The sequence below is a fragment of the Emydura macquarii genome, unplaced genomic scaffold, assembly GCF_026122565.2.
Source record: "Emydura macquarii macquarii isolate MOO-44397 ecotype Brisbane River unplaced genomic scaffold, CSIRO-AGI_Emac_v2 contig_1348, whole genome shotgun sequence".
NCBI classification, from domain to species: Eukaryota; Metazoa; Chordata; order Testudines; family Chelidae; genus Emydura; species Emydura macquarii.
The window spans coordinates 4,339,992-4,365,615 of NW_027131485.1; the positions used below are offsets into that span (position 1 = coordinate 4,339,992).

The 25,624-nt window shown below is 39.2% G+C and overlaps 1 protein-coding gene across 4 annotated transcripts in view; it reads right to left on the reverse strand.

Moving 5' to 3' along the window:
• Positions 1-4,712: 4,712 nt before the first annotated feature.
• The window catches only part of TRRAP (transformation/transcription domain associated protein), a 303,743-nt gene continuing 282,831 nt past the window's right edge, over positions 4,713-25,624 (reverse strand). For all 4 annotated transcript variants that reach the window (XM_067550926.1, XM_067550924.1, XM_067550923.1 and 1 more), the window contains 6 exons: positions 19,422-19,647; positions 18,497-18,714; positions 15,179-15,363; positions 12,261-12,464; positions 10,922-11,116; positions 4,713-5,997 (listed from right to left, as the gene is read on the reverse strand). In XM_067550926.1, coding sequence (XP_067407027.1) covers positions 5,713-5,997; positions 10,922-11,116; positions 12,261-12,464; positions 15,179-15,363; positions 18,497-18,714; positions 19,422-19,647 — 1,313 coding nt within the window. In that variant the 3' untranslated portion in view covers positions 4,713-5,712. The remainder of the gene's footprint in view (positions 5,998-10,921; positions 11,117-12,260; positions 12,465-15,178; positions 15,364-18,496; positions 18,715-19,421; positions 19,648-25,624) is intronic.

Here is a 25,624-nt window from a genome sequence, read left to right on the forward strand (position 1 = left end):
GGGGACCTGCAGGCCAGCAGCGCCCTTTATACCACGACATGAGCGCGGCACTCCAGGGGGCGCCCGAGCTGGCCCTGCGGGGCTTGCTAGGGAAAAAAGTTCCAGGAATCTGAGCACGGGGCGCGCACACACCTATACTGGAATGGATATGAGCAATCACTCGAAGATAGAAGTAACCTTCATGGAGAGGAGTGAGAGAGGGGGCAGGAGGCCAGTGGTTCAAAGGGAGAGTTCATTGAACAGGTAAGGAATACGTTGAGGTCCCATTGTGGAGCAATAGGCTGAATGGGCGGATATTTACATAAAAGGCTCTTCCAGAATCAGGTGATCAAGGGGTGAATAAAAATCAAATGCCCTTCCACTGGAGGATGGAAAACACTAATGGCAGCTGCATGCACTCTGATAGAGCTGAGAGCGAGTCCTGAGATTTTCAGGTGGAGGAAATCATCTAAGAGCACGGGGAAGCGCACAGCTTCAGGGGAAAAGATCTTGCTGTTGGGCTCAATAGGTGAAGTGTGCCCATTTGGCCTGAGAGGATCGCCTGGAGAGGATGTCTTGCACTGCCAATGAGCATTCTTGAGCTAGTGGAAGTGTCCATGCAAAAACCATGCTGTCAGGTATAGTGTCCATAGATCTGGATGCCTGAGTCTGCTGTTGTGTGGTGTCAATAGTTCTGGAAATGTCTGGAGCAGGAATGGTGGTTGTTTTAACATGCAGAGAAGAGAGAACCAGAATTGGCAAGGCCAGAACAGAGCTATCAGAAGGACTGTAACTCTCCCTCGCTGGAGTTTGTGGAGGACATGGGGTAGGAGTGGGGCAAGGGGTGTTCACCCGGTCTGACCAATCGATGACCAGAGCATCACCCGGTGAGTGTGCACAGAGTCCTCCTCTGGAGCAATACTGGGTGCACTTGGTGTTGGTGTGTGTTGCAAAGAGATCTCTGATGGGTGTACCAGTGACCAAAGATGTCCGTGATTATTGCATTGTGCAACTCCCATTTGTGGTCGGTTGTAAAGTTCCTGCTGGGAGAATCTGCGATCACATTCTGGATGCCAGGAAGGTAGGCTGCTGACAAAAGGATATGATATGCAATTCACCATTCCCAGAGGCGAATCACCTGCGTACACAGCGCTGGGGACCTCGTGGCCCCTTGTTTGTTTATGTAGAATGCTGTGACACGATGAGGACATGGCGACAGCAGATAGCTGGTAAGAACACATGGCATGCTTTGCATACTGTCCGAAGTTTGAGTATGTTATGCAAATCCTGGCCTCCTGTGTGGTCCAGATGCCTTGTGTCATGTCATCTCAGCACCCCTGCCTGAGAGTGACATGTCTGTTAGGACTTCCACAGTTGGCAAGGATGGGAGGAAGGGCATCCCAGAGAAGATCTGTAGCGGATCTGTCCACGACCGAAGAGATGACCTCCAGTGGAACATTGTGTATGGTGTCCATGGATTGGTGCATAGGAGAATAGTCTTTTTGCAGTTGTAACAAAGGTGCAGTGGGCAAAGGATGTGAAATATGTGCACACTGCCATTAGCCCTAGGATAGAGAGGCAGGTCCTGGCCAAGATCAAAGATTTGGAGGCTATCTGGGCCAGTGGGATCTGGAATCTGTCCTGTGGCAGATAAGATTGTGTGTGAGCACTTATGAATTCCAGGGAAGCATTGATGCGAGCACTTATGAATTCCAGGGACCGAGCAGGGTGCAAAGTTTATTTTTCAATGTTGATGCTTACTCCTAGGGAGGAGAGGCGTAGAAGAAGCTGGAACGTCGATGCTTGAGCTTCCTCTTTGGACCGCGCTGTCAGCCGCTAGTCATCCAGGTATGGGAAGACAAGGATTCCGTGACATGGTAGTGAGCCACTACCACAGAGAATACTTTTGTAAAAACTCGTGGAGTGGTGATAAGTCCAAAGGGGAGAACCCTGTATTGGAAGTGTTGATGCCCCACTTTGAACCTCAGGAACTTTCTCTGGGTCAGACGCATGTCAATATGGAATATTGAGAACCGTAAACCACATGCCTTTTTCTAGTGAGGGAATGATGGCTGCAAGTGTGACCATGCAGAATTTCAGCTTGCGAATTGAGCAGTTGTAGTGTCAGAGATCCAAGATTGGTCTCCATCCCCCCCTTTCTTCTTGGGAGCCAGGAAGTTGGAACAGAACCCTATGCCCCGAAGCCTGCAGGGACTGGCTCCACTGCTCCCCTCTGGAGGAGGGAGAGGGTCAGGGGGGAGATCTGGAGGAGGTGGGGTCATAAATTCTATGGTGTAGCCACACAAAATGACATCCAAGACCCACTTGTCCCTTATTCTCCCTCTCCAAGCTGGTAAAAAGAGTCTTTTAGTGAGTGTAAGGAATCATCAGTTTTCTGGTTGAAGAGGTGTGATTTCTCAAAGGGAAGGCCCTCAGTTGTGTTCTGCACCTCTCTAGGGAAACCTGGGAAGTATAACCAGAATTCCCTCCACATAACTATTCCAGTCACCAATACACAAAAGGACATATCCACTGAATCAACTACAGCCTGAAATATGGACCTGGCGAACCAACTTGCTTTCCTGTAAAACTGCTTGGAATCAAGTACGATCCTGCTGAGGTAGCTTACCTGCAAACTACTCCATTGGTCCATAGTTTATATTTATAGTCATACTTGGTCATCAGTGCCAAGTAGTTAGAGATATGGAAATGTAGTCCAGCCAAGGAGAAGACCTTTTCAACCCATGAGGTCCAGTCTCTTATCCTCCATCTGGCTGGGTGGAGCCTGGGTGTTGTTTGGTCCACTCCAATGCAGCCTGTATTACACCAAGGAGTTAGGTGGAGAGTGTGGAAATAAAAAATTCTGATCCTTTGGGGGAGACGTAGTAGCTTTTCTTGGCCCCGTTCAGGGTCAGTGCACACATGGCCGGGGTATGTCACACGGTGCATGCTGGTTGAAGTATAGCATCATTGACTGGAAAGGCCATCCTTCCCAGTGCCAATACATTCAGAACGTCTAGTAACTGGTGCTGTCTGTCCTTGCACCTCTTTCACTGGGATCTCAAGAGCATTGTCTACTCGAGACAGGAGTTTCTGAAATGGATGACAGTTGTCTTGTAGGGAAGGTATTGGTGATACAGCTGCATCTGGAGATGACAAAGGGAATCTCTCTGGATCCATTGGAGCCTGGCTGATTGGTGCATCTTGGGGTCATGAGCTCCAATACGGTCAACCTGTTTGATCCTGCTGCTATTGTACTTTTACCCAAGGAACCGGATACCAGCTTCTTGGGTAAGGCAAAGGAGGAAACTGCCACAGAGCTATTGGAGCCCTCTGGTAGTCATGTATCTGAAATGGAAATGGCTGAGATGAACATCCGGATCCTCAGATTCAGAGGAATTGGTGTTTTGAGTGAATGGCGGTGCCAATGGAGCCGTTGGAATGGGATGCGTTAGAGAGATATGGCCAGCAGGAGGTAGATGTAATGCAGGAGATGGAGCCCTCTGCAGAGGTGAGTGCACTGGAACACGCGGAGACCTCACTCCTTCCAGGACAGTTTGTGAGGTCCAGGTGTGTTTCCAAGTTTCCCTGGAGTCAATGGTATCCAGTCTATTGACAGAACCGGAAATAGTAAAGGATCTGTCTCAGGGCTGACTAGTAAGAGGATGCTGGTGCAGCCGAAGCAGAAGGGGGTATGTGGATCTAATATCGGGACTACTGTGAGCAGTGCAGGCTCTTATCATTCTTGTGCGCCTTGGAGTTTGTAGCTCCTCCATGGTCAGAACTTGTGGACAATGCAGCATCCTTCTTGGATTTAGAGGAAGACTTACTTCCAAATTGATGCACATGCTTCCATGGCTCATGGCTACGCCCTGATGTGAGGTCCGTAGCACTGGTACCAGCGGATCTGAATGGAGGCTATACGATAAGGGGAGCACTCATGGATTGCTCAGGCTGACGTACAGGGGAGGCGGGGCTGGTTCCCTGGCCAGGATCTGACTTTGGCCCCAAGGCTACCTCCATGAGGTGTTTCTTGAGGTGCACAGCGGGACGATGCGGGACTCCCCCAAACAGTACAAACACTGCTTGTGTTCGTTGCTGATAGAAAACAAGCAGAGGCAGGAAGCAAAGACTTTGAATCCTGGTGTCTTCGGTATAATCTAGTACCCAGACCTGGGAGCTGAGGGGACTGGGGTAGGAAAAGAACTGTTTGGTGGGAAAAACTGTTGAAGCAGCATCCCAATCTTTAAATCTAAAAACTTTAAATCTAAAAACTTACCAAAGTACGACAAAAACCAATAAAATCCTAACTGTGAACGAAAATAAGATTTTTAAAAAAAATCTGTAGAAAACGCATCACAAAGAACAAGAAGTCTGCAGATGCTTCGACAAGGACTATGCAGCAGTGAAAAGGAAGTGGAGACACAGTCAGCCCACCCTGCTCTTTTTCGCCTCGGGCAAAACCACAAGGCAATACTAGGGCACCTGCGCAGACTGCCAAGCAATACTACTTTGAAAAACTCTGGCTCAAGGCATATAATCCTCAATGGAATACAATAGGGACCATAACTCAAAGAACTAGTTATATGCAACTCCGTTTAATACAGTTACCTGCATTTAGAATGCAGGCAATTTGTGCTTCATTTATAGTGTTACCCAGGCTGTGGATCCTTTTCCACTTATTTCATTTTCCTGTATCTAAAAATACACTACACATTGACATGAATACCATGGAGCATTTTACAAAATATTTATTCTGAAAAATCACCCTGTACAAATTTAAGCATAACATTCTCAACACTGCAGGTTTATAAAAATGCTAACAGAACAGAAAGACTCAAGTAAAACATTAAACTGATGTTTTTTAAATTACAAACAAATTGAAACAAGTCCTTTCTGAGGAAGCTACAGTAACAAAAGAAGTCTAATCAAAAGTATCAGACTGATTCATTTGATAGCTCCTTTTGCTTTTCTTTATACCGTTTATATTCACTTCACATACATGTATCAATGGATGACTTTTCCTCACCCCTTTATAAACTCCCTTTTATACATTGTCAAACACTTAACTAAATATCCAAATTGCTTACATTTCCACTGTACATAACTTGGGCTCCAAGAAAAGCCAGCAAATTTTTCATCATTTTTCTGAGTGCCTAACAAAAAAAGTCATTGCTATACATTTTTGTTACAAAAATCTCTGTACAAACCAACTTAGCTCATGTAAATTTCTGAAAGGATTAAAACTGATAATATTTAAACAGTCCAAGTGTTCCTTCATAGTAGAATAATGAAGGAAAGTGATTTAGTAAAATTTCACCAAGTAAAATTGAAGATCCGGGAATACTGGTTTCTTAAAGTGTATAAAAAGTTTACATGCTGTAGATTTAGGATATGCCATTCCCAAAATTTTAACAGTGCCAGTATTATAAGCACTTCTTATCAGATTTTTCTGAACACTTGTTACGTCTCCTCCCCTCATTTTAAGCTATTTGTAGAAGTTGTCTTTGAATAATAAATCAGCACATTTCTTTATACATGAAATACCTCTGTCATGAAATTAACTTAAAACAGTAAAATTGTAGTACTTCTGTAAACATGATTAAAATGAAGACTGACGAAAAGGCAGTGACAGGTAGGCCATGGTTTGAAATGAATTCTTCACATTTTCTTCTTACCACAATACATGGCTCACAACACAAGAGCAGCAAAAAAAGCGATCTAAATTTCAAGTTACAGCCAAGGGTGCCAGGCAGGATCCATACGACAGAGATTATCCAAGCTATTTGCAGCTGCTACTAGAGTGTTGACTTTGCTTTCTCCTCCTTCGAACTGAGCAAGATTGTGTAGTCGAGTCATGATAGCAGTAACAGCTTTTTGAACTAGTGAAACCAGCTGCTGACTGTCCATGTTTTCAGGTTGCCCGGCTGCTGAGAGTGGAGAGGAAGTATCCTCTTGTGTTTTCTTGTGCCAAGCAATTATTTCATCCCGTAGAACAGTTTTCAGGATGCCATCAACCTGCATGAAGGAGAAAATTAGATAATTATGTTTAACTAGAAGAAGTGTCAAGGGACTATAGATTTTTAACTAAATTGCATCTTGACATTTTGGTCTCTCTAAACTTAACCATTTAGTGCTGGTTGCTTCAGAGGACTAAGACTTGCAGTAAGCGTAGTCCTCTAAGACTTGCAGTAAGCTTTTTAAGTATTGTTTAACAAATTATTTTGTCCTCTAAGAGAGATTATAAATAGTTTTTTAAAAGAATAAACAACTGTGAAGTTTCCTCTATAGATATAAAAATAATTTAAACTACACAACCAAATATAATTACACACACACACACACACACACACACACCCTATTTTCTATGCATCTGTTAAAAAAAAAAAAAAAATATATATATATATATATATATATATATATATTAAAAAAATCATTTATATATATTATATAACAAATCAACTTGCAGGAATCTATAAAAAAGACATTTTAAAGTTGTATTTTAATAAACATTTACTATGCTCTTTCAACAGACATTACATTTTGCCAAAACAAGAACACAAGGTTTATTTCAAGAAAAATATTGTTCTGTAGTAGAAATAACTTGCTGAATGATTTGCATGTTCTGTTAGCTTGAGGTTATTGAGTTTAGTCAGCTATGACTCTTACCACAGAAGTCTGGAAAGGAAATCCTGGTTCCATGTCCTACCCACTACGTAAATGCAGCATATTTCAGCTGAACATAATTAGTAGTTATTGCCTCAAAGTTGTAATTTCTTATTTTGACTTGTTTTAATTGTGGATTTCTGAACTGAATTTTTAAAATTTCAACTAATTGGCATCCTAAGGACACCCTATCATTATTGAGAGGAAATAAACAAAAACAGTTTCCTATTTTCTATCACCTCTTGGCAACTGATTTATTGAAAGTAAAGTATAAATGCCAGCAGTCTGTGTGCCTGATGCTAAGAGTTTTAGCTTATAAAACCAAGTCTTTCGAGGCATCCCAGGTATCTCTGCTTGTAACCAAAACAGTATTTTGAAGAAATAAAAGCCAAGCCAAATTTTCAAAAGTAGCTGATGTTTCTAGGTGCCCAATCTGAGTGTTAGAAGTGCTTTGCTTCCATAATTGCAAATGAAGTCAAGAGGAGTGGGGGGTGGTTCAGCACCTATGAAAGTAAGGCTTCTGGTGTTTCGAGTTGTACACCCAAAAATTGGGACACTCATTAAATGCCACATCTAAAAATTTGTCTGCATGTCAAAATAGGGCCTAAAACATCTAAAAGTCAACCTCCAAGTGGCTTAATAATGGAAAAATCACACTGCACCAGCTTACTGTTCTACAAAGAGAAAAAATTTCACATCATGCTCTCTTTTCCCCCATTTGAATTTTAAAGGCAACCACCACACACTATATGAGAATGTCTAATTACTAGAAAAAAGGAACGACAGCGTGTTTTGTGCAATGCTATTTGGTGAAAATTGCTGCTTAAGTGCAAGATGCCTCATTTTTGTAAAGCATTAGAATTTAAAAGGAAATAAGCCAATTTCCTTAGCAAACTACACCCTATCAAGAGCCAAAGTCCATCTAAGCAACAATGTATCTTCAGCATCCTACTTTGCTAATGAGGTGCCACGATGTTTTTCTATTCACACTATAGTCTGAAGGACCTAAATGATGGTGCATGTCATTTTTATTTTTACCATTTCTAGATTTTTAAGGACTTACAAAAGGTAAAACAATTAGTTCATATTACATGTTTGAACAAATACTGAAGTTTAGAGTGAAATTATTCCAACTTTATGTATTCTGCCTAAAACTACAAACTACAGAGATTTCAACTGGTCTTTGTACTGGTCTTGATGTAATATTTAAAAAGTTAATGTGGATTTCTAAGATTTCTCTGTAAAAATGGTTACATACCTGTTCAGTAACTGCTGGTCTTTGAGATGTGTTGCACATGACCATTCCATTTCAGGTGTTTGCATGTCAGTTCACCAAAGTTTGAGACCTGTTCCCACACCATGATACCTGATGGGGTGGCACTTGTGCCCGCTGCATGCTCGTGCTGATAGCTGACGGTATAAATGGGCAGCGCCACCCCACTCTCACAGTTCCTTCACACTAGAAGCATATATTATCTTGTACTCCAATGTAGAGGGGAAGAAATTTAGGTCATGGAATGAACACATGCAACATATCTCAAAGAGCAACAGTTACCAAACCGGTATGAAACCATTTTTTATTTAAGTTCTTATATGTATTCATTCCACTTCAGATGGCTCTCGAGCAGTTCCAGGAGGAATGTTTCAGAGCCCACCTGAAAAAGGACCACCCTCCCAAATACAGTATCGTCTTTCGAGGCCTGGGAGAGAGCATAATGAGTGGTGAAGGTATGAGCAGATGACTTAAGTTGCAGCCCTGCAAATGTCACTGATGGGTATGTGACCTAAGAAAGCAGTCAGCACTTCCTAAGCTCTTGCAGAGTGAGCTAAAAAACTCAGGTTGTTGGACCATAGCAATATCACCACAAAGATAAATACAGGAGGAGATCTTCTGCAAAGAGACCAGCTGTCCCTTCACCTGGTCAGCAAAGGAATCAAATAATTGCAGAGACACTAAAACTGTTTCATGCTGTCCAGGTAAAAGACTAACAACCCACAGACATCTAAACTATGGAGTTATTCTTTATCTTTATGTGAGAATGTAGGCCGATTCAGATGAAAATCCAAAACCACTTAGTAAAACGTTTTGGGTGCGGACACAAACTGCCTTTATCTTTATAAGACACCACATAAGGAGGATCAGCAACCACAGTTGAAGTTCTCCTATCCTCTTGGCCAAAGTTATAGCCACCAGGAATGCATCTTCATTGAGAGATGAGAAAGGGAACACATACAGGCTCTAAAGGGGGTCCTATTAAAACTAACATAACCAAATATAAATGACACAATAGTGTGGGATCTTTTATAGAAAAGAGCCTGTCCAATCCTTTCAAGGATCTAACAGTCACAGGGCTGGAAAATAATCTTCCTTCTATAGGAGGATGGAATGAGGTGATACCCTGGGAGTTTATTTAGCACCTATTAACAGAGTGTCCTTTTACCTTTAAATGAAGAAGGTAATCCAGAATAAAATCTATGGGAGCCTAAAAAGGAGAAGTATCTTTCTGCTGGGATCACATGGAAAACCTCCATTTCCTGAGGTAAGCATACCTGATGGAAGACTTCCTACTTTTTAAGAAAATGTTTTGAACCCCAATGGAAGAGTCAGCTTCCTGGGTAGTTAGCCACCAAGTATCCAAGCAGTCAGGTGTAGACTGAGAAGGTTGGGATGCAGTGACCAGATGGGGTCCTGTGAAACTATATCCATGGCCACTATATAGTTCTGTGAAACTACATCTGAGACTTGAGGGAGAGAGACGGGATCTTGAATTGAAAGACTCACAGCTGTTACTACCGAAGATCCTGGGGTTGGTTGTGAACAACAGTACTCATGACCCTCGGAAAGAAGGCGATATCTCTTCCCCATCCTTTTGGAAGTGGGTATCAAGGGGGAGGGAGTTTGCCAAATGATTTTAGTAGGCTCTAAAATGGACTCTGTTGCAGATAAAGTCAGTCTAGCATGACCTGCAAAACATCTTCCAACTTATACGGATTGTCTTGGATCAGTTCCAGCTGTCTTCTGGATGCTCTTTTCATACATTCCCAATACATCTTATTATTGTCAGGAACCAGGGTGGAAAATTCAGAGAGATAGTGGCCTCATCCAGGGATGAGGAGGAAGTATTGAATGGTAGCACTGTAATGTCTACCTGTACTGCTGTCTCTTGAATCTCTGTACCAGAAGGATCAGGCACCAGAAGTATAATATCTCCTCCTTGCTGGGTACCAGGAACAGTACCAAGATTGGCACTGGACAGAGAACACTGTCTTGATAGTGACTTAGATGTCTGGCATGTAGGCTATGAGGACCTAGAGACCAGAGGAATGTCCCCAAGAACTTCAGACTGCTCTACTTGGCATGGTGCCTGGGCCCAAACCCAAGACATCTTCTCACCTATAAGAATTATGGTACTGAGACCTCAGCTTGTGTGATGGCCTTCTGTAATGGGATCATGAAACATAAGATTCCCCCCTGTGACTCCAAGAAGGAATAAGCGTAGTCTGAAGGACAAAGTGGTGCAGTACTGTGTGGAGTAGCAGCAGACCAAAATTTTGACTGACGAGAAGTGGACAGTACCAGAGGAAGCATCTGTGGCTTTCTTGCTTTCCATATGTCTGCCATGTTGCAAAGAAGACCCTTCAGTTCCTGATGACACTAGCAAGTGCCCAGTCTCTGATGGCACTAAATGAATAGGTGCTGAAGATGATCTTGGTATCGAGGCTCACATGGCAGAAATAGTTGGTATCTGAATGTCATCTTGCATTAATGGTGAGACCAGCATGGATAGACAAAGGGGGTCCCTAGTAACCACAGACATCTCAGGTGTCATCAGTACCATGAGAGTAGACTGCATTGTAGACTAAGTTAATGCTGTAGTAGATCCCAACAATGGAGTTAGTCTGAATGGTACCACATGCAGTGCTGGAGTCAACAACTTTTCAATGCTAGATGATCAATGTGGTATCAGGGCTTAGCTCTAACTTCTGGCTAATTCTGTAAGGGACCTAGCCCTTGAAGATGAAGGGGGACTCCTTCTGGCTAGAAGATGCCAAAGTGTTTGACTACTTCTGCTGCGTGAGTGGTGCTGGAGATGGAGAATGGTATCTTCTCTCTGTCTCCCTCCATTGCAAGGATGCCACCAAGTCTGGTGGTGCATTCCCAGACACAGTAGTCAGAACTCCTGCATACCAAGCGTACTGACCTATAAGGTGTCTATTATAGTACAAATGTGTTATGCTTATAATACACTATTTAAAAGGTAACTACTGTACATACCTTAAAGTTTGGCTGTGCAAAACAGCGAGCTACTGCAATCATTGATGCAGTCAATGGACCAGACACGCCAATGGTTGTAAGGAATTCAGAAATGTTTGGTGTAAGACGGAATGGGACAGGACGATTGGCATCGAGATCACCAGTAGCATCATTAATATCAAATCGGAAGTATGCCACATTGAGCTTGCCAGTGTCCTAGATTTTAAAATGAGAAACAGGTATGAATCTTTATATAAAGAAAGAAAAATCCATGTATAAAATCACTAATACACTTTTTTTTTTTAACTGGTAATACTCAGAGCAGAGTTATACTGCAAGTTTAAACCCTGTGCATCAGTCAAATATTTCCATATCCCTAGCATAAAGTCTTGAGACAATGATGGAAGTTAAACATGGAAAAATAAAAAGACACAATTCCATTTATTGAAATACCGTCTTGTTCTAGAATTTCAGATGTATATTATTCTCTTACAAACCATGCGTAGAAAAATAAGAGCCATATTAAATATATGGTATCAGAGTATCAGCCTTAAAGAATAGGTTCTTTTGTGGTTGTGGGTGAACGGGGGGGGGGGCCAGAAAGATAAATCTTCATTCTGTTTGCATCTCAACAAAGCACTGCATTGTTCACTTTGGGCATGCACCTGAAAGCCATAGCTAAGTAGTGGGGATTTAATTGTTATACAGAGTATAGCTCTTCAAACATGAAAATTACATTAAGATATACCTATCTTTGCTCTACTAAGTTGGCAAGTTTCAAGTTAGATTTTTACGTTAAAGTAGAAAAACATTGGCAACAGGAGCTGCAGTCTGACATGATACCAATGCCAAAAGGGGGGAGGGGGGAGAGAGAGAGAATGGAGATAGAAAATGAGTATTTCCCAAAAGAATATGAAGCTCTAAAATAAGTTCCTTAATTTAAATCACTTGATATTTGACACATGGAAATAGCCAATAGTGCTTGTGAAGAATGGGAAATGGGAATCTGAGACTGTACACACATCTACATGAACATTTGTGAGGTTTTATGATGTTTTTGAGACTTTTTTTTTTTTTTTTTTATGAACAGGCATTGTCCTTCCAAAAGCTGAGAATTTAGTGGGTAACGTGTAGGCCCACTGATAGCATTTTTTATTATTGCATATATTTTGTATAATTATGTAGTGAAAAGAGAAGCCTACCGAAATGCTCTGTTGATTACACAGGTGCATACATGAACGTAAAAAGAGTCAAATTAGTGTATGGTGTATAGTAAATATACAGTCATTTCAAAGGTAAATTACAAAATATCAGTTTATCAAAGAAAATAAAATGTGCATCTTCAATGAATACAATATACCTGGGCAATTTGTAACATCTCAGGGTTGAGTCTATTTAAATGAAAGACAAATTCTGCAAAGCCAATTAATGCCAACTGAATTGTGAACATCTTTCGAAATGTCCAGTAATCTGTGGCATTTGGGAATGTATGTAAAGCCCATTCCTTAAGCATACTGCGTGGCACCATGTTACTCTGAACTTCTTTAAGTATATCCCGAAGAACCTAAAAACAAAGCAAATTTAAGACAAATTATTTTTCAACCACTATTCTCGATTGATTTGTCAGTTTAAAAAGATACTAATGAAGTATGAATGCTAACTTCCCCCAACTGTTCCACTTAAGGTGAAATCATAACTCTAAAACAGATGCATTTATTCCAGTATCTTTTCTAACTCCCTTATAAACATATGTTTACAAATTTTGAAAGCAAATTATCTTGAATGGTTTCAAGGTCATTTCGAAGTTATGTTAAGAGGTGTTTCATTGCCTTGAGAATGTCAGATGGATTATTTCCACAAAGACATCAGAAAGCTGATTACAGATATGACAGAAGTCCAAAGACCAAAGAGTTACTATGAGTCAGTTAATGTATCTTCTACTCAACTACTCAAGAAAAATCAGGAATGATCCTAAGGACATTCAATACACCATCCTGCTGTTCTTCCATATAACAGACGAATGGAGAGGTAATTAACTCTTTTCATCATCAAAAGCAAATTCTACAGCTGTAGCTTCATTAATATAACCAGCATCAATTCATTCCCACTAAATATCCCACACACACCCCCAGTCAGGAAATATCTAGAATGCAACTTTCACAGAGTGGAAGGAAGCACTAAGAAAACTAACTGGGGTGGACAGTTTCACTCCAAGTTGAAGAAGCAATTTGAGGTGACGAACTCAAATCTATCCCTTCAAAGGCCTGATATTTATTTGTTACTTGCGTTAGTTATTTCCAGAGGCACTGGAGCCAGATGGGGCCCCATCATACTAGGCACTCTACAGACATCTGATCAAACAGTGCCTGACCCAAAAATTTTACTCTTGGAGCCTATTCCTAAATTAACTGGAATTAATGTAAAGGCTCCACTGACATCAATGGGTTTTAAAATTAGGCCCTTGGCATAAGACGATGGTTCACATTCTTATTGAGACTAACAAGTTGCCAAGGAAGGAGGATGGACAGGATAACCGTGGTATGACCATATTTGTCAAACTAGTTTTGAACAGATCAACCTCAGCAGTCATAGCTCATTAGCCATTATTAGCCGCCAGTGGTCTGTATGCCACTGTAGATCAAGACACGAGTCTTGCAGGCTATGAAGGACGAGAGATATTTGCAGAATAGCATTCCATACATAAAGGGCTACAAGGAAGAAGGTATGAAATTACATCTGGGATATATAATACAGGCACAGACTTATAAAAACTGTTTTATCTTTTTGGTTAGGGGTTTGGAGGAGGACACGAAGGGCATTTTCCCAAGTAAGTGGAACTGGGAGAAAGTCACAGTATACAAGATCTTTGGAGCAAAGATATACATTTGTTCAGTGCTTAGCATAACCTGGATGCCTTCTCAATAACAACACATAAAGGTAAAGAAAAGCTTGCAACTATTTCTGTAATTATATATTGTGCAGTAGAGTTCTCCTCTGGATGTAAACATCTACAAACTACCACCATATTAATTACTGTAACATATACTAGACTAATTAATTAGAAAAAGAAATAAAGATGGGATCAGTTCCATTGCACTCAGAAAAGAATCATCATCATATTGGCTTCAATTAAATGACTTAATGAAGAAGTTTCATAACCTGAAGGAATCATCCTCAAAACAGAAACAGATGCTATGTAATATTTCATTTTATTTTGTAACACAGAAGGGCTGAAAGACTATTAGAAACAACACATTCAGCAGATAAACCTACTGTGTATTTTACCACTAATCAGAAACTGGACTGGGCATGGTGCATGACAAAATTTATATAAAACCTAAAAATTTCAGCACTAGATGGCTCCTAGATGTTACAATGCGATATTGCAAATATGAATTAGATTCAAGTTAATAGTGACTGAATAACCTTTCCCTCTGACTTTGGTGAAATGAATCCATGGTCTCAGTTCAACTTCTAGTAAAGAGGTGTCCAACTTTCCAAAATCTGGCCTCATGAATGATACATTTGCACCCTCATACATAAAGAGAAACCTTACTCAGACAGACTTGGATATCGTAGCATAGTGGTCCCCAAACTTTTTACCTCATGCCGACCCTTACCCTGGCTGTGACCCCCTTCACCCCAGATGTGGTTGAGAGCCATGGCTGGGACAGCAGGCGTGGCCAGGTGCGGAGCTGCAGCCAGGCCAGTAGCCAAGGGAGAGGCCGAAAGTGGAGCCATGACCGGAAGCACAGACAGGGCCATGGCTGGGTGGCATTCCTTCCTCAACCGCCTCCGGTTACTGGCCCGGGCCCGCCACTCCTCCCCCACGCCCAAACATTCCTCCGTGCCCCCCCAGAAGGGCCTGCCCCAGAGTTTGGGGACCTCTGCCATTGCAGAACTGCATGGGGAAGCTTGTACCACATGTATCTGCTTATGTGCAGTCAGGTTTCACTTCTAATGCTCTCAATTGATACCTTTCAGAAGTACTAGACATCTGACTAGAAAATAATATAGTTAAACACCATGTTTTTATCTAGTTAGAATTACACTTTATCAACTACTTAAGTACACTAGCTAGTGAGGCTTTTTTGAGGGTGTAAGTTTCCTGAGATTCTTCAGAATACTGCTGAGATACAGGTGCTAATGAGATATCAGCTTAAAAAAAAAACAAAACCACACACACCACACACAAGGTATGTAGCAAACATGAGAAAGAAAGCAAAATATAATGCCTTAAGACGTGAGTTTGAATAATATTAAACACAGATTCAGTACCTGATGGCTGGCTTGGGTCCCTCGTGCTTGGACGGTTGCCAGTCTGTCATAGTAACGAGAAATAGGGTTGTCATGCTCAATGCCTTTCTTGGCACAGCGTTGCTTATAGATCTCCACCAGGGAGAGAGAAGAGGGATTGTCTTCAACCAGACGCATCTGTGGAGAGACTGCCACAACACGGGGGACTAGAAATACATTTTGGAAAAAGAAAGACAGCAAGAAAACTGTTAGTACATAACCAAAATACAAGAAACTGAATAATTAGCATGCAGATATCAGCCCTTAAACATTGCTGTGATAATTGACTGAAGGATGTCAAGTGGAGATTTTTTTATTCCTCAAAGCACATTCAAGAACTTGGTTTAAAAAAAAAAAAAAAAACAACAACAATAAAAGAGAGGCGTTTTCTTCATCACTCGTATCACACCATGCAAAGGAATTTCTGAGTGGGAAAAATATTTCTGTATCACACTGACGGATGGTTGAATTTCCTGCAGTGACACCTCTTAAGTAAAATTCTGGGGATTCACGGTTCATCCTGTCTCTCTTATTTGCAGAAAAGAGGAGAATTTTTGTTCAAATACTAATCTAGCTACTGCAAACACATTTTCAGTATCCGATTAAACCACTCTGGTCTCACTCATATCATATATATAATTTCAACTCTAAAGAACAAAAAAATAAACACTTAATAGAAAATTGAGGTGAACTGGAGGGAAAAAAACACTGCAAAATCTGTGAAGAACAGACCTTAAAATGATAAAATTATTTATACTTAGCTGAAGAGATACGCAGTTAACATTTTTAAAATCATCTAGGTGATTTAGGAGCCTTCTGGATTTAGGACTTTTGAAATTTTGCCCACAGTCCAGTTGGATACTTTGCAGAACTGATCATAACTAGGTTTTTCTAACACACACAACGCTCATGTCTGCTATTTGCATTCTGCACTTATTTTAAGAAAGAAACAGACTAGAGCTCTTTTGTAACTAGTTTTACATGAACATTATTTACTTTGTTTGGCAATCTTGATCTTTTGATCACCAGGTAGACTGTTTCACCGCCAGCAATCAAAGTGTTGAAATAATTTATCTCAGCTTATCTGTAATAATCACCCCCTCCCCCATTCTTATTTCAACTGTTAGATTTGGTTTTCTTCAGTAACTTGAAAAAAAAATCCAATATAATTTGAGTTACATGAGGAATTGTCATTAATAAGCTGGTTCTTCTGTTTGCTTCCATTTAATTCGGGGGAGGGATGGGGGGAGCTTGGCTTTCACTTGTAGGCTCCGTCAAATGGTGTAATAAAAAAACACCACAACAGGACGATGTACTGAGGTTTTTTTTTTGTTTGTTTGTTTTTTAAAAGTGATTGCAGTTTAAAACTAGGTTCTTTGCAACTCCACCATAGCACTGGTTTTATGTTATTATACATGTTATATTTAAGAGTCAGTTTCTATTTCCATTAAGTATATATTTCAAGGGGTTTATCCCGTCTTTTTAATTGTTATTAGTACTGAGCATGACATGAAGTTGTCTTCCCACATATATTAACTTCTTAGGGGAATTATGTAGTTAAGACACTGTACAAGTTATTTTATCTGTTCCATGATAGTCCAATTTGTAGAGTGCATACATTCCTATGTATGCCCATACAGAGATCTATACATATATACGCAGCATGCCTTTTTGATAAGCATTCCTTTGGCTGGGAATTGTGTATGGGATTCTTCTCTGTGTGGACATGAAGGGCCACATTTTTTTAAGCTAGGTCTTCTTTTTTGCACCTATAATTATTTGCAGCTGTAATTTAGGTCAGTCATCTAATTTCATAATTGCATCTGCAAATCAAGTACATTATTCAACTGAACAGCAGCAGCTGTGGGTGCAAAAGAGAGGTTGGTACAAAGATCAGGCCCAAAAATTCCAAGACACATGCTGTAACAACAAGTCTGACCCAATGTCCTTGACTAAGATTTCCCTTACCCTCAAATATGAGACAGTTAGTTGGTTTCTGCTCTCCACCTCACAACTGACTGAATTACAGTGGTGTTGTAACCAGAACTGCTGTTTACACAGGACTGTAAAGTGCTTCACAATCTTTCAAGATTATAGGTGTTTATATTAATATATAAAGTATTAGTTGGCTGATAGCTGGAACTTGCCAACAATCTAATTGATCAAAGACATTATATTTGCATTAGTGTTCAAGTCACAAGCAGACCAAGTGTACTGTCAAGCGAAGAGTCAAATACTCTCACTTTGGAGATTCAAAACCGCATCATGATGACTTCATTATTTAAAATCAAGACATAAAAGAATCAAAATGCACATAATAAAAGGGAAGAATCATGACAGTACTTTCCACCTTAACTCTCAGTTCCTGTATTTTAAATGCTTAATTGTTCAACCTTACTTCATTCCATGTTGTAGTTACTGTCCAATAAAAGATATTACCTCACCACCTTGTCTCAATTTTAATGTTGCATGCATGAAGATGCTGCATGAATGAAGATTTTTGCAATTAATATAAAAATACAGTGCTAGGGAGGTCTAACTGTGGAAACAAAAGCAAGGTAGCTACTAATATTGCCAGGCCATAGTGTGACCATGGAGACAGCCTCTAAATCTATCAGAACCACCAAGTTTTTCGAGATGCAAATAATACATAAAAATATACACACAAAGAGGCCTATGTTAAAGATATCTGAATTACTGAACTCACATTATTTAGCAATTGTTTAGGAGTAAACAATGTTAAGCAATGCTGATGAAGCCTTTTATTTTAAACTTAAGAATTACTGAGTAATGGCTTCAAAGATAGAATTTGGAAACTATATTAAATTCAAAGTTTTAAGTAAGTGATTGTCTTCCAGATGCTTAATAACTTCCCATTGCCTTTGGATTATCTAGAAGTCGGTGGGGATAGTCTGGTATTCACACATCACTAGCTTAAAATAAAAATGTCCAATGAAGGTCATCGGATAGGTCTGCAAATTGCCTTAACAGTGGATCCCTTGGGACATAATGCAGAGGTAAGGCTGATCATTCACAGATGACTTTGCTCCACACAGTATGTGTAACCTCTTCTAAAAATGTCCCAAAATATCACACATTCCCGTTTCCCCTCATACAGTGGAGTCAGAGTGCACAGGGAGCCTCTGTGATTAGTAGGATAGGGGCAGGATTTACATCAATTTATTCTGATGTTGCACATATTTAAAATTTTAGTTTAAATAATTAGATCTTTTTAAATCACTTTAAGAAACGTGATTTTTATACTTACAAAGAATTACCTAAAACCTCCTCTTACTGTACCTGTGAAAAATAAATGCCTTTTTGTGGTTTCTTTCCTTTTCTCTAAGCAGGGGTTTAAAAGGCGAAGTAGCTGTAATACTCGCTCTTCTCTGCGAGACTCTGTCAGGCAAGCATCATTCATTACTAGGTATGGGTAAATCTTTCCATTATGGCCTCGGATATAGAGTCTTCTGGCTGCAGTGTTGTGCTTCTGTACTATCTCCACCCTGGGCATAAATCTAACAAGAAAAGAAACCGATAAAAGCACCCGAGCTTTCAAAGCCTAAAGCTTCACTGCTTTCCTCTGAGATGAAAGCAAGACTTTTTTTTAATAAAACATAAATGCTGTATTTAGAGGTAAGGAGACACTGTTAGCTCCTGAGCTTCTATAAAACCAACACTCAACTATGATTTCTTTAAAATGAGATGCAACCTTACTATAAGCTACATTTCTAATACAGCTAACAAAGATTTGTATCCTGGTTTGGGGGAAGGGGTGAACATGGCCATGAAGGTTTTCATCTTTATCTTCCCTACATTTAAGAATGCAGCTTTTAATTCAAGCTATTCATTTGACTAGATTCTGATAACCACAACACTGTTGAAAAACCAAAGTACCTCTACTCACTACAGCAGTAAACAGAAATACTCTGATTTTACACCAATGTAAAGGAGATTAGAATATGGCACAATGAGCTTAAAAATATTACCCCCTTCCCCAATTTCCCAGTAGGACCATGTAAAACTACCATATGAATCTAAAAATTAGATCTGCCTTATGTTAAGACATCATAATGAAACATGCCATTAGATATTTCATTAAATCATTTCAATACAGAGACAAATAAAGTGTAATTTGGTGACTCATTGATACTGCATCACAAGGGGGTGGGTTGAAACTTTTATTTTCTCAGTTACATCTACTCTTTACCCAATGGTAGTTTACCTTGCAATTTTGATGTAATAATGTGTTGGCTTTGGCATAAGGAACTCTCCAGGAATCTCCACTTCGGCTGTTTGAGCTGAGAAATTACTTAGAAAACGACACTTTTCTTCTATGAGGAAGAACTTTGGAAGCTGCTTCGTTTTTGCCTCTAGGATTTTGATCCACTTCTTCAGTTTAGAAATAAGATTGTGAAGTTTCATGGAGCCTGGTACACTGAAGTCAAAGTCTAAAAGACAAAAATTTTGTTTATCGTTCTGAATTCCATATGCTGTATTTAATCATCAGATATTTGGAATTTTAAAAGTTGTTCTTTCATCTTCATGCCCTCAAGCAAAACACTTTTAGGGGCAACATGTACAGCACACCATTATGCGTTAAAATAGATCTACAGTGGTAAAATGGAGGAAAATGCTAAAAATGGTTATAACATACATTGGAAAAGTAACTATTACAATTAGAATTTTGAACACAAAAAACATTACCTTACTAAGCAAGTCAGTGTATTAAACATGTGAGTGGTTACCAAAAGCAAATAATGAATATCAAACACAAAAAGAAAAAAGCTAATATGTTCAGATTAATTTTGAGGAGACAGAATAGGAAATGAAACTACTTGTGAAAGAGATCAAACCATGGTTGTTATATATTAGTAGAGTACATAGAGCCCCAGCCCAGCTGTGCTAAGTATTACAGCAGTACAATCAATCACATAATTCCCTAGTGCATACAGGCATGCTATATTTAGTTGCACAGATTCTGTTGGGTATTTCCATCTCTGTATAAAGTTTGGTTTAGGAATACTAGAATTACAACCAAATATGTAATAAACTGTACACTAGAGGAATTAATCCACCAGGCTCTGTTGCTTCCTTTTCCTGCACAAAGCCCTAGCTAAATCCACTTTTTTTCTCAGTTTTTTTGCCTATATAGATTCTCCTAATACCTTCCTGCTTCACAGTCATGGGGACATTACAAATAATACTGTGAAAATGCTGCATATTCTTACTGTACATGATTAACAGTCTTTATTTGGTTTTATATAGTTCACCAATTCAGATTTCACGGAATGTGTGTGGTATGGATTAGGCTGGATTAGATCAGATCATATAGACAAAGATCTGAACCTTATTTTCCAATCTAGTAGCATGAGCTTCCTTTTGATTTAAAATTAAATTAACTGGCATTAGATAGAGCTAACATCTTTTTTGTCCTATTTTATTCTGTGTCTGAATACAGATATAGCTGTTTTTTAAAAATGAGATGGAAGAACACCAATTGAGTAATTTCAAAAGTCATAAGTATTTCCAAAACAAAGTAGTAAAATTGCTGTCTGCTATTCAAAACAATTATTCTTATTTCTTACAGCTCAGAATAGAAAAATACACTTTTTTACTCTCTTCAGTGTTCAACATTTGTATGCAACTGCTAGGAGAACAGATAAGACATCCTGAAGCAGAAATAGCAACAATATGCAAACAAACAGCTCTATTCATCCTTCACAACTCCAGCATTTCCAGACTAGCCTAGTGCTTGCTCAAGACCAGCTGAGGAATGAAGAATAGCTGGCTGAAGTTGAATGAATCCAAGCAAAACAGAGATTACTCCAGTTTACAGAGGATTTGCAGCTACACGCTGTCTCCTCTAGTTAAAGATACAGGATGCACAATTGGTCAAATGAGTTAGCAATTTAGGAACGGTTCTGGATTCTCCCTGATGCTATATTCTCACACATGCAAACAACACATTCTACTATCTATGGCTGGTTAGGAAAGTGTTCCATCCTGATTGGTGAGCTGGCCTCAATAGTACATGCCTGTGTTACCTCTTGATTGGATTATCACAATACAGTCTATCTGGACACGAACAATCAACTCTCAGGAAAATAGTTACTACAGAATGGAGCAGCTCTTCTTAACTCAGTTGACCGCTACAATATCAAACCTGCCCTCTGTTTGTTATACTGGCTCTCCATAGAATATTATGTCTAATTCAAGATCTGCATCCTTATCTTCAAGATACTTGATAATCTGGGCCAGGAAATCTGAACAGTTGCCTTCAGCTCCAGGATAAGGATTGGAGTCAACAATTGTATCCCTCAATGAAACAATGGAACCATCTATTACAAGGGTAAAGTATGGTTGTGCAGGAGATGGTGCTTTCTTGATGGTTGATCTCAGACAAACAAAATCCCGCAGGATCTAAATGTCAACTTAAATCCCACCACTTCCTGTTCTGAGTGCAAGGTACTCTTCTTGACCTTGCTTTCACTAATAAAAACACACAGAACAGCTTAAATAAAAATATATTTTAAAAATTAATGAGAAAAATCAAAATAGTTTAAATCTACACATAATTTTTTCCTTCCATAGAGGAAGAAAGAAAGAACATGTGCCAAATGTACTACTGTTAGGTGAGACACAAGGTAGGTGAAGTAACATTTTCTATTGGAACAATTGTTGGAAAGTACAAGCTTTTGAGCTACACATCTCCTCTTCAGGTATGGGGAAGGAAATCAGAAAGTCTGAGCTAAATACAAAAAAGCTCAAAAGTTTGTTTCTCGCACCAAAAAGAAATTGGTCCAATAAAAGATATTACCTCACCAATCTTGTCTGAGCTAAATACAAGTCAGAACAGATTGTTAAGCATAAAGGGTAACACATGTTGTAAGCAGTCACTAGAAATTAAGTGGCCAACTGAGGGTCAGTTGTTATGCATAATGGGTTTGAAATGTGCAATTAAAAGTAGCAGGCAAATGTGTTGTATTATGAACAAACTTCAAACAACCCAACCGCAACATCAGAAGCAAGCTCCCCAGATACCAGGATACACCAACTCAAAGGGATACCAGACCCTGCTAGAACAACAGATGCAACACCTGCAGATATATCTCCTTTGTTACAATGATCAATACCACACACAACACACCTTTCAAGATCCATGGGTCCTACATGTCCTTATCACATGTGGTTTACTTCATCCAATGCCCCAAAAACAACTGTGTGGATGAAACCAAATACTACACTCTTTAACACACTCTCACAAAAATGATAGACAAAAACATCTTATCACCCACATGCAAACAACTTTCTCAAAGCCACCACTCCACATCTGACCTTTCAGTACTCAGTCTGGGTGGTAGGCAACAAGTACAGATATGCAGATGGAGGGGAGTTTATTTCTGTATTGAAGCAGGTTCTATATTTGGGTGGCCCTTACAATATCTAACTACTTATGCTAAACCATTTGTTCCACCCTGCGTTTAGCTTTGATGCTCAGAGTACCTTTCCCAGACCTGAAGAAGAGCTCTGCGTGGCTTGAAATCTTGTCGCTCTTACCACCAGAAGTTGGTCCAATAAAAGATATTACCTCACCCACTTTGTCTTTCAGAACTTGCCCTCAAAGGAAACTTACACAACTTCAAAAGTTAATTTCATAACTGCTGGACACCAAAAACATTTGACTACATGGGGACACTAGTTTTATGGATCATTACAACAATTTGTAACACACCATATTGCCTGCTACCCTTAACTGCCCACTTCAAACCCTTTATGCATAACAATCTAACCCCTAATTGCCCACTTCATTCAAGTTACCCCTTATGCTTAACAATTTGTCACACCTCGTATTTAGCTCACTTTTTCTCTTTCCCCATACCTGAAGAGCTCTGTGTACCTCAAAAGCTTGTGTGCCTGTTACCACCAGAAGTTGGTCCAATAAAATATATTACCTGACCTGCTATCAATCAACATGGCTACAACAATTCTGCAAACTTCTAGTAGATGCTCAGATACTACAGTGGAGAACACCGGTTAAGAGCCCAAACAGAACAGAATTTACAGGATAAAAGTTGATAGTGTAAACCCAATTACTGCATATTAAACTCTGAAAATCGTGTAATATTTACCACTGATCAATTTGTCAAAACACATTCCTGTGAATAACTGAAAAAATTCACTATGTTAGAAATGCACTGAACACTTCCTCACAGCCTATAAAAGATCCACGGTTATAATAAAACAATTTCTATACACAAAGTCTCCAATATGGCTCAATACAACTAGAATGCTAGGGAAAATTAGCTGTTAATCTCAGAGATGAGACAGCACATTTAGAACACAAACTAACGAGTGTAAAACCTGAGAGGAAAGAGAAATTGGATCACAAAAATCTGCTGTGAACAACCATCTACAGTGCACTAACAATTAAATAATTACATGCAGAGTATGGTAATTAAAAACACAATAGGGGCCAAATTTTCAACCACAAAAAGAGGGATCATAAAAAGCTGCATTTTGTGCACAAATCTGGTAACTTTCTTTACAAACAAATTTTACAGAACCTAAATACACCATGTTTTTGTGGGTGTACCTCTTGCATGCACAATGAACAAATTGGTCCTATACACTTTTAGCCACAATTTAGTGAATGAGAGAGAGAGTGTAGGAAATGCATACATGCACGCACACACAATAATCACCTCTTTAAAAACCTGATAACTGCCATAAATAATCTCTGAGGTTTTTAAAGGATAACCACTGTATACTCGTACATATGTACAACATACCCCCTACGTGAGGATATCAATTTAATGTATTCCTTATGATATTGCTAATTTACAAAGAGTTGGTTTTTTTTTAAAAATTGTAACAGGATTTCTTTATCTTTTTTTTCTATTCTGATTTTTAATAATTAAATTTATTTAAAAGAATTGTATTTTCTTAGTATCTATATAGAATGGTGTTTTATATAGAATGGCGGCTTTATAGCAGCAGCTACTCTAACAAATTATTTTCAGAACAGCATTGGCATCCACAACGATGCTGATATAAATAAATACTTTGGCATGAGAACGTCCTATATTAAAACAAGAGTTGCATGTTTATTTCAGTTTCTTTCAGAAACTAAGAAAAATTCATAAAGGACACGTGCAGTTTTCAGGTCAGAGACATTAAGAATAATTCTGTGTTAGACTCTAGAAACTATTACTGTAGTTAATAAATAGTCCCTTTTCTGTTTTTATATAGTGTGTGCAGCACAATCCGGAGAACAAATATTATTGTAAAATATGTGATTATAATTCCAAGTCTACCCTCTAGTGAGCAATATGAGTAAATCATTTTTTCATAAAGTGACAATAGGCCTGCATCATTTTTTTTCTGTAACTCTATGAAGTGCAGAAAAATGTCCTCAAATTAAAACTACAGTATTCTAATGAAATGCACATAACTGAAGTGATAAAAATATGCATCAGTGTTAATTTTTTTTTAAACCAAGTCATTCATTTCACTAAAGGAATCACTCCAGATTGGTGAAAATGCCTATTTTAGATTTGTTTTGTTTTGTTTTTCAGTAGCAGATGAAAATTAAATATAGTGAGCTCAATTAAGTCTTTTTCGTTCATGTTACAAAGGCTCCACTCAGAGCCCATTTGAAAAGAAAATAAGTAATTTCAGCTTTTAAAGGGGAGAAGAAATATCTCTGGCATTCTCTGTGGCGAAAGGCTCCCATACTCTGCTTTGCTGAATTTAAACAGATGTTTTATTAATCTATTTCACTACTAAAAGGTAAGTCTTGCTTCAAGCTTGATCAATTCAACGAAGACACCACAGTCAAAGGTAAAGTGTAGAAAATATTGGGAAAGTACTGAAAAAGGTGGAAGTATTATGAATAACACCAACATTTTATTAAACACATCTGCCTAAAACGCATTCCCTATTTGAATCAATACTTCTGGATTGCAGCAAATATTGTTTTTACAATGACTAGGGAATAATAAAACACTGTTACTTACCTTGTAACTGTTGTAAGGGGACTACCTTATCTACTATAACAACAGTAACTAACAATTATCTAAACAACTACTTAACAAGTACTTATAAAAACAAAAGGCTACAGCTAAGAGGCACTGGCTGAATCAAGCGACAATACAGTTCAAGTAACCATCAGTGGTGGAAAGAACTAAGGGGGCGTAGGGCTGGCATCAACGCCTCTATACCGCGCCATACACGCAGGACTCCAGGGGGCGCTGAACCCGGCCCTACAGAATCTGCTAAGGGGAAAAGAATCTGCTAAGGGGAAAAGTTTTCTGGTAACCGTGCGCACATGCACTTACAACGGAATGAACACGATTAAGCACCCGAAGAGGAACAAATTACCACAATTACACAAATGTATTCATGTCCCTGGGAAAAGTTTGTCCA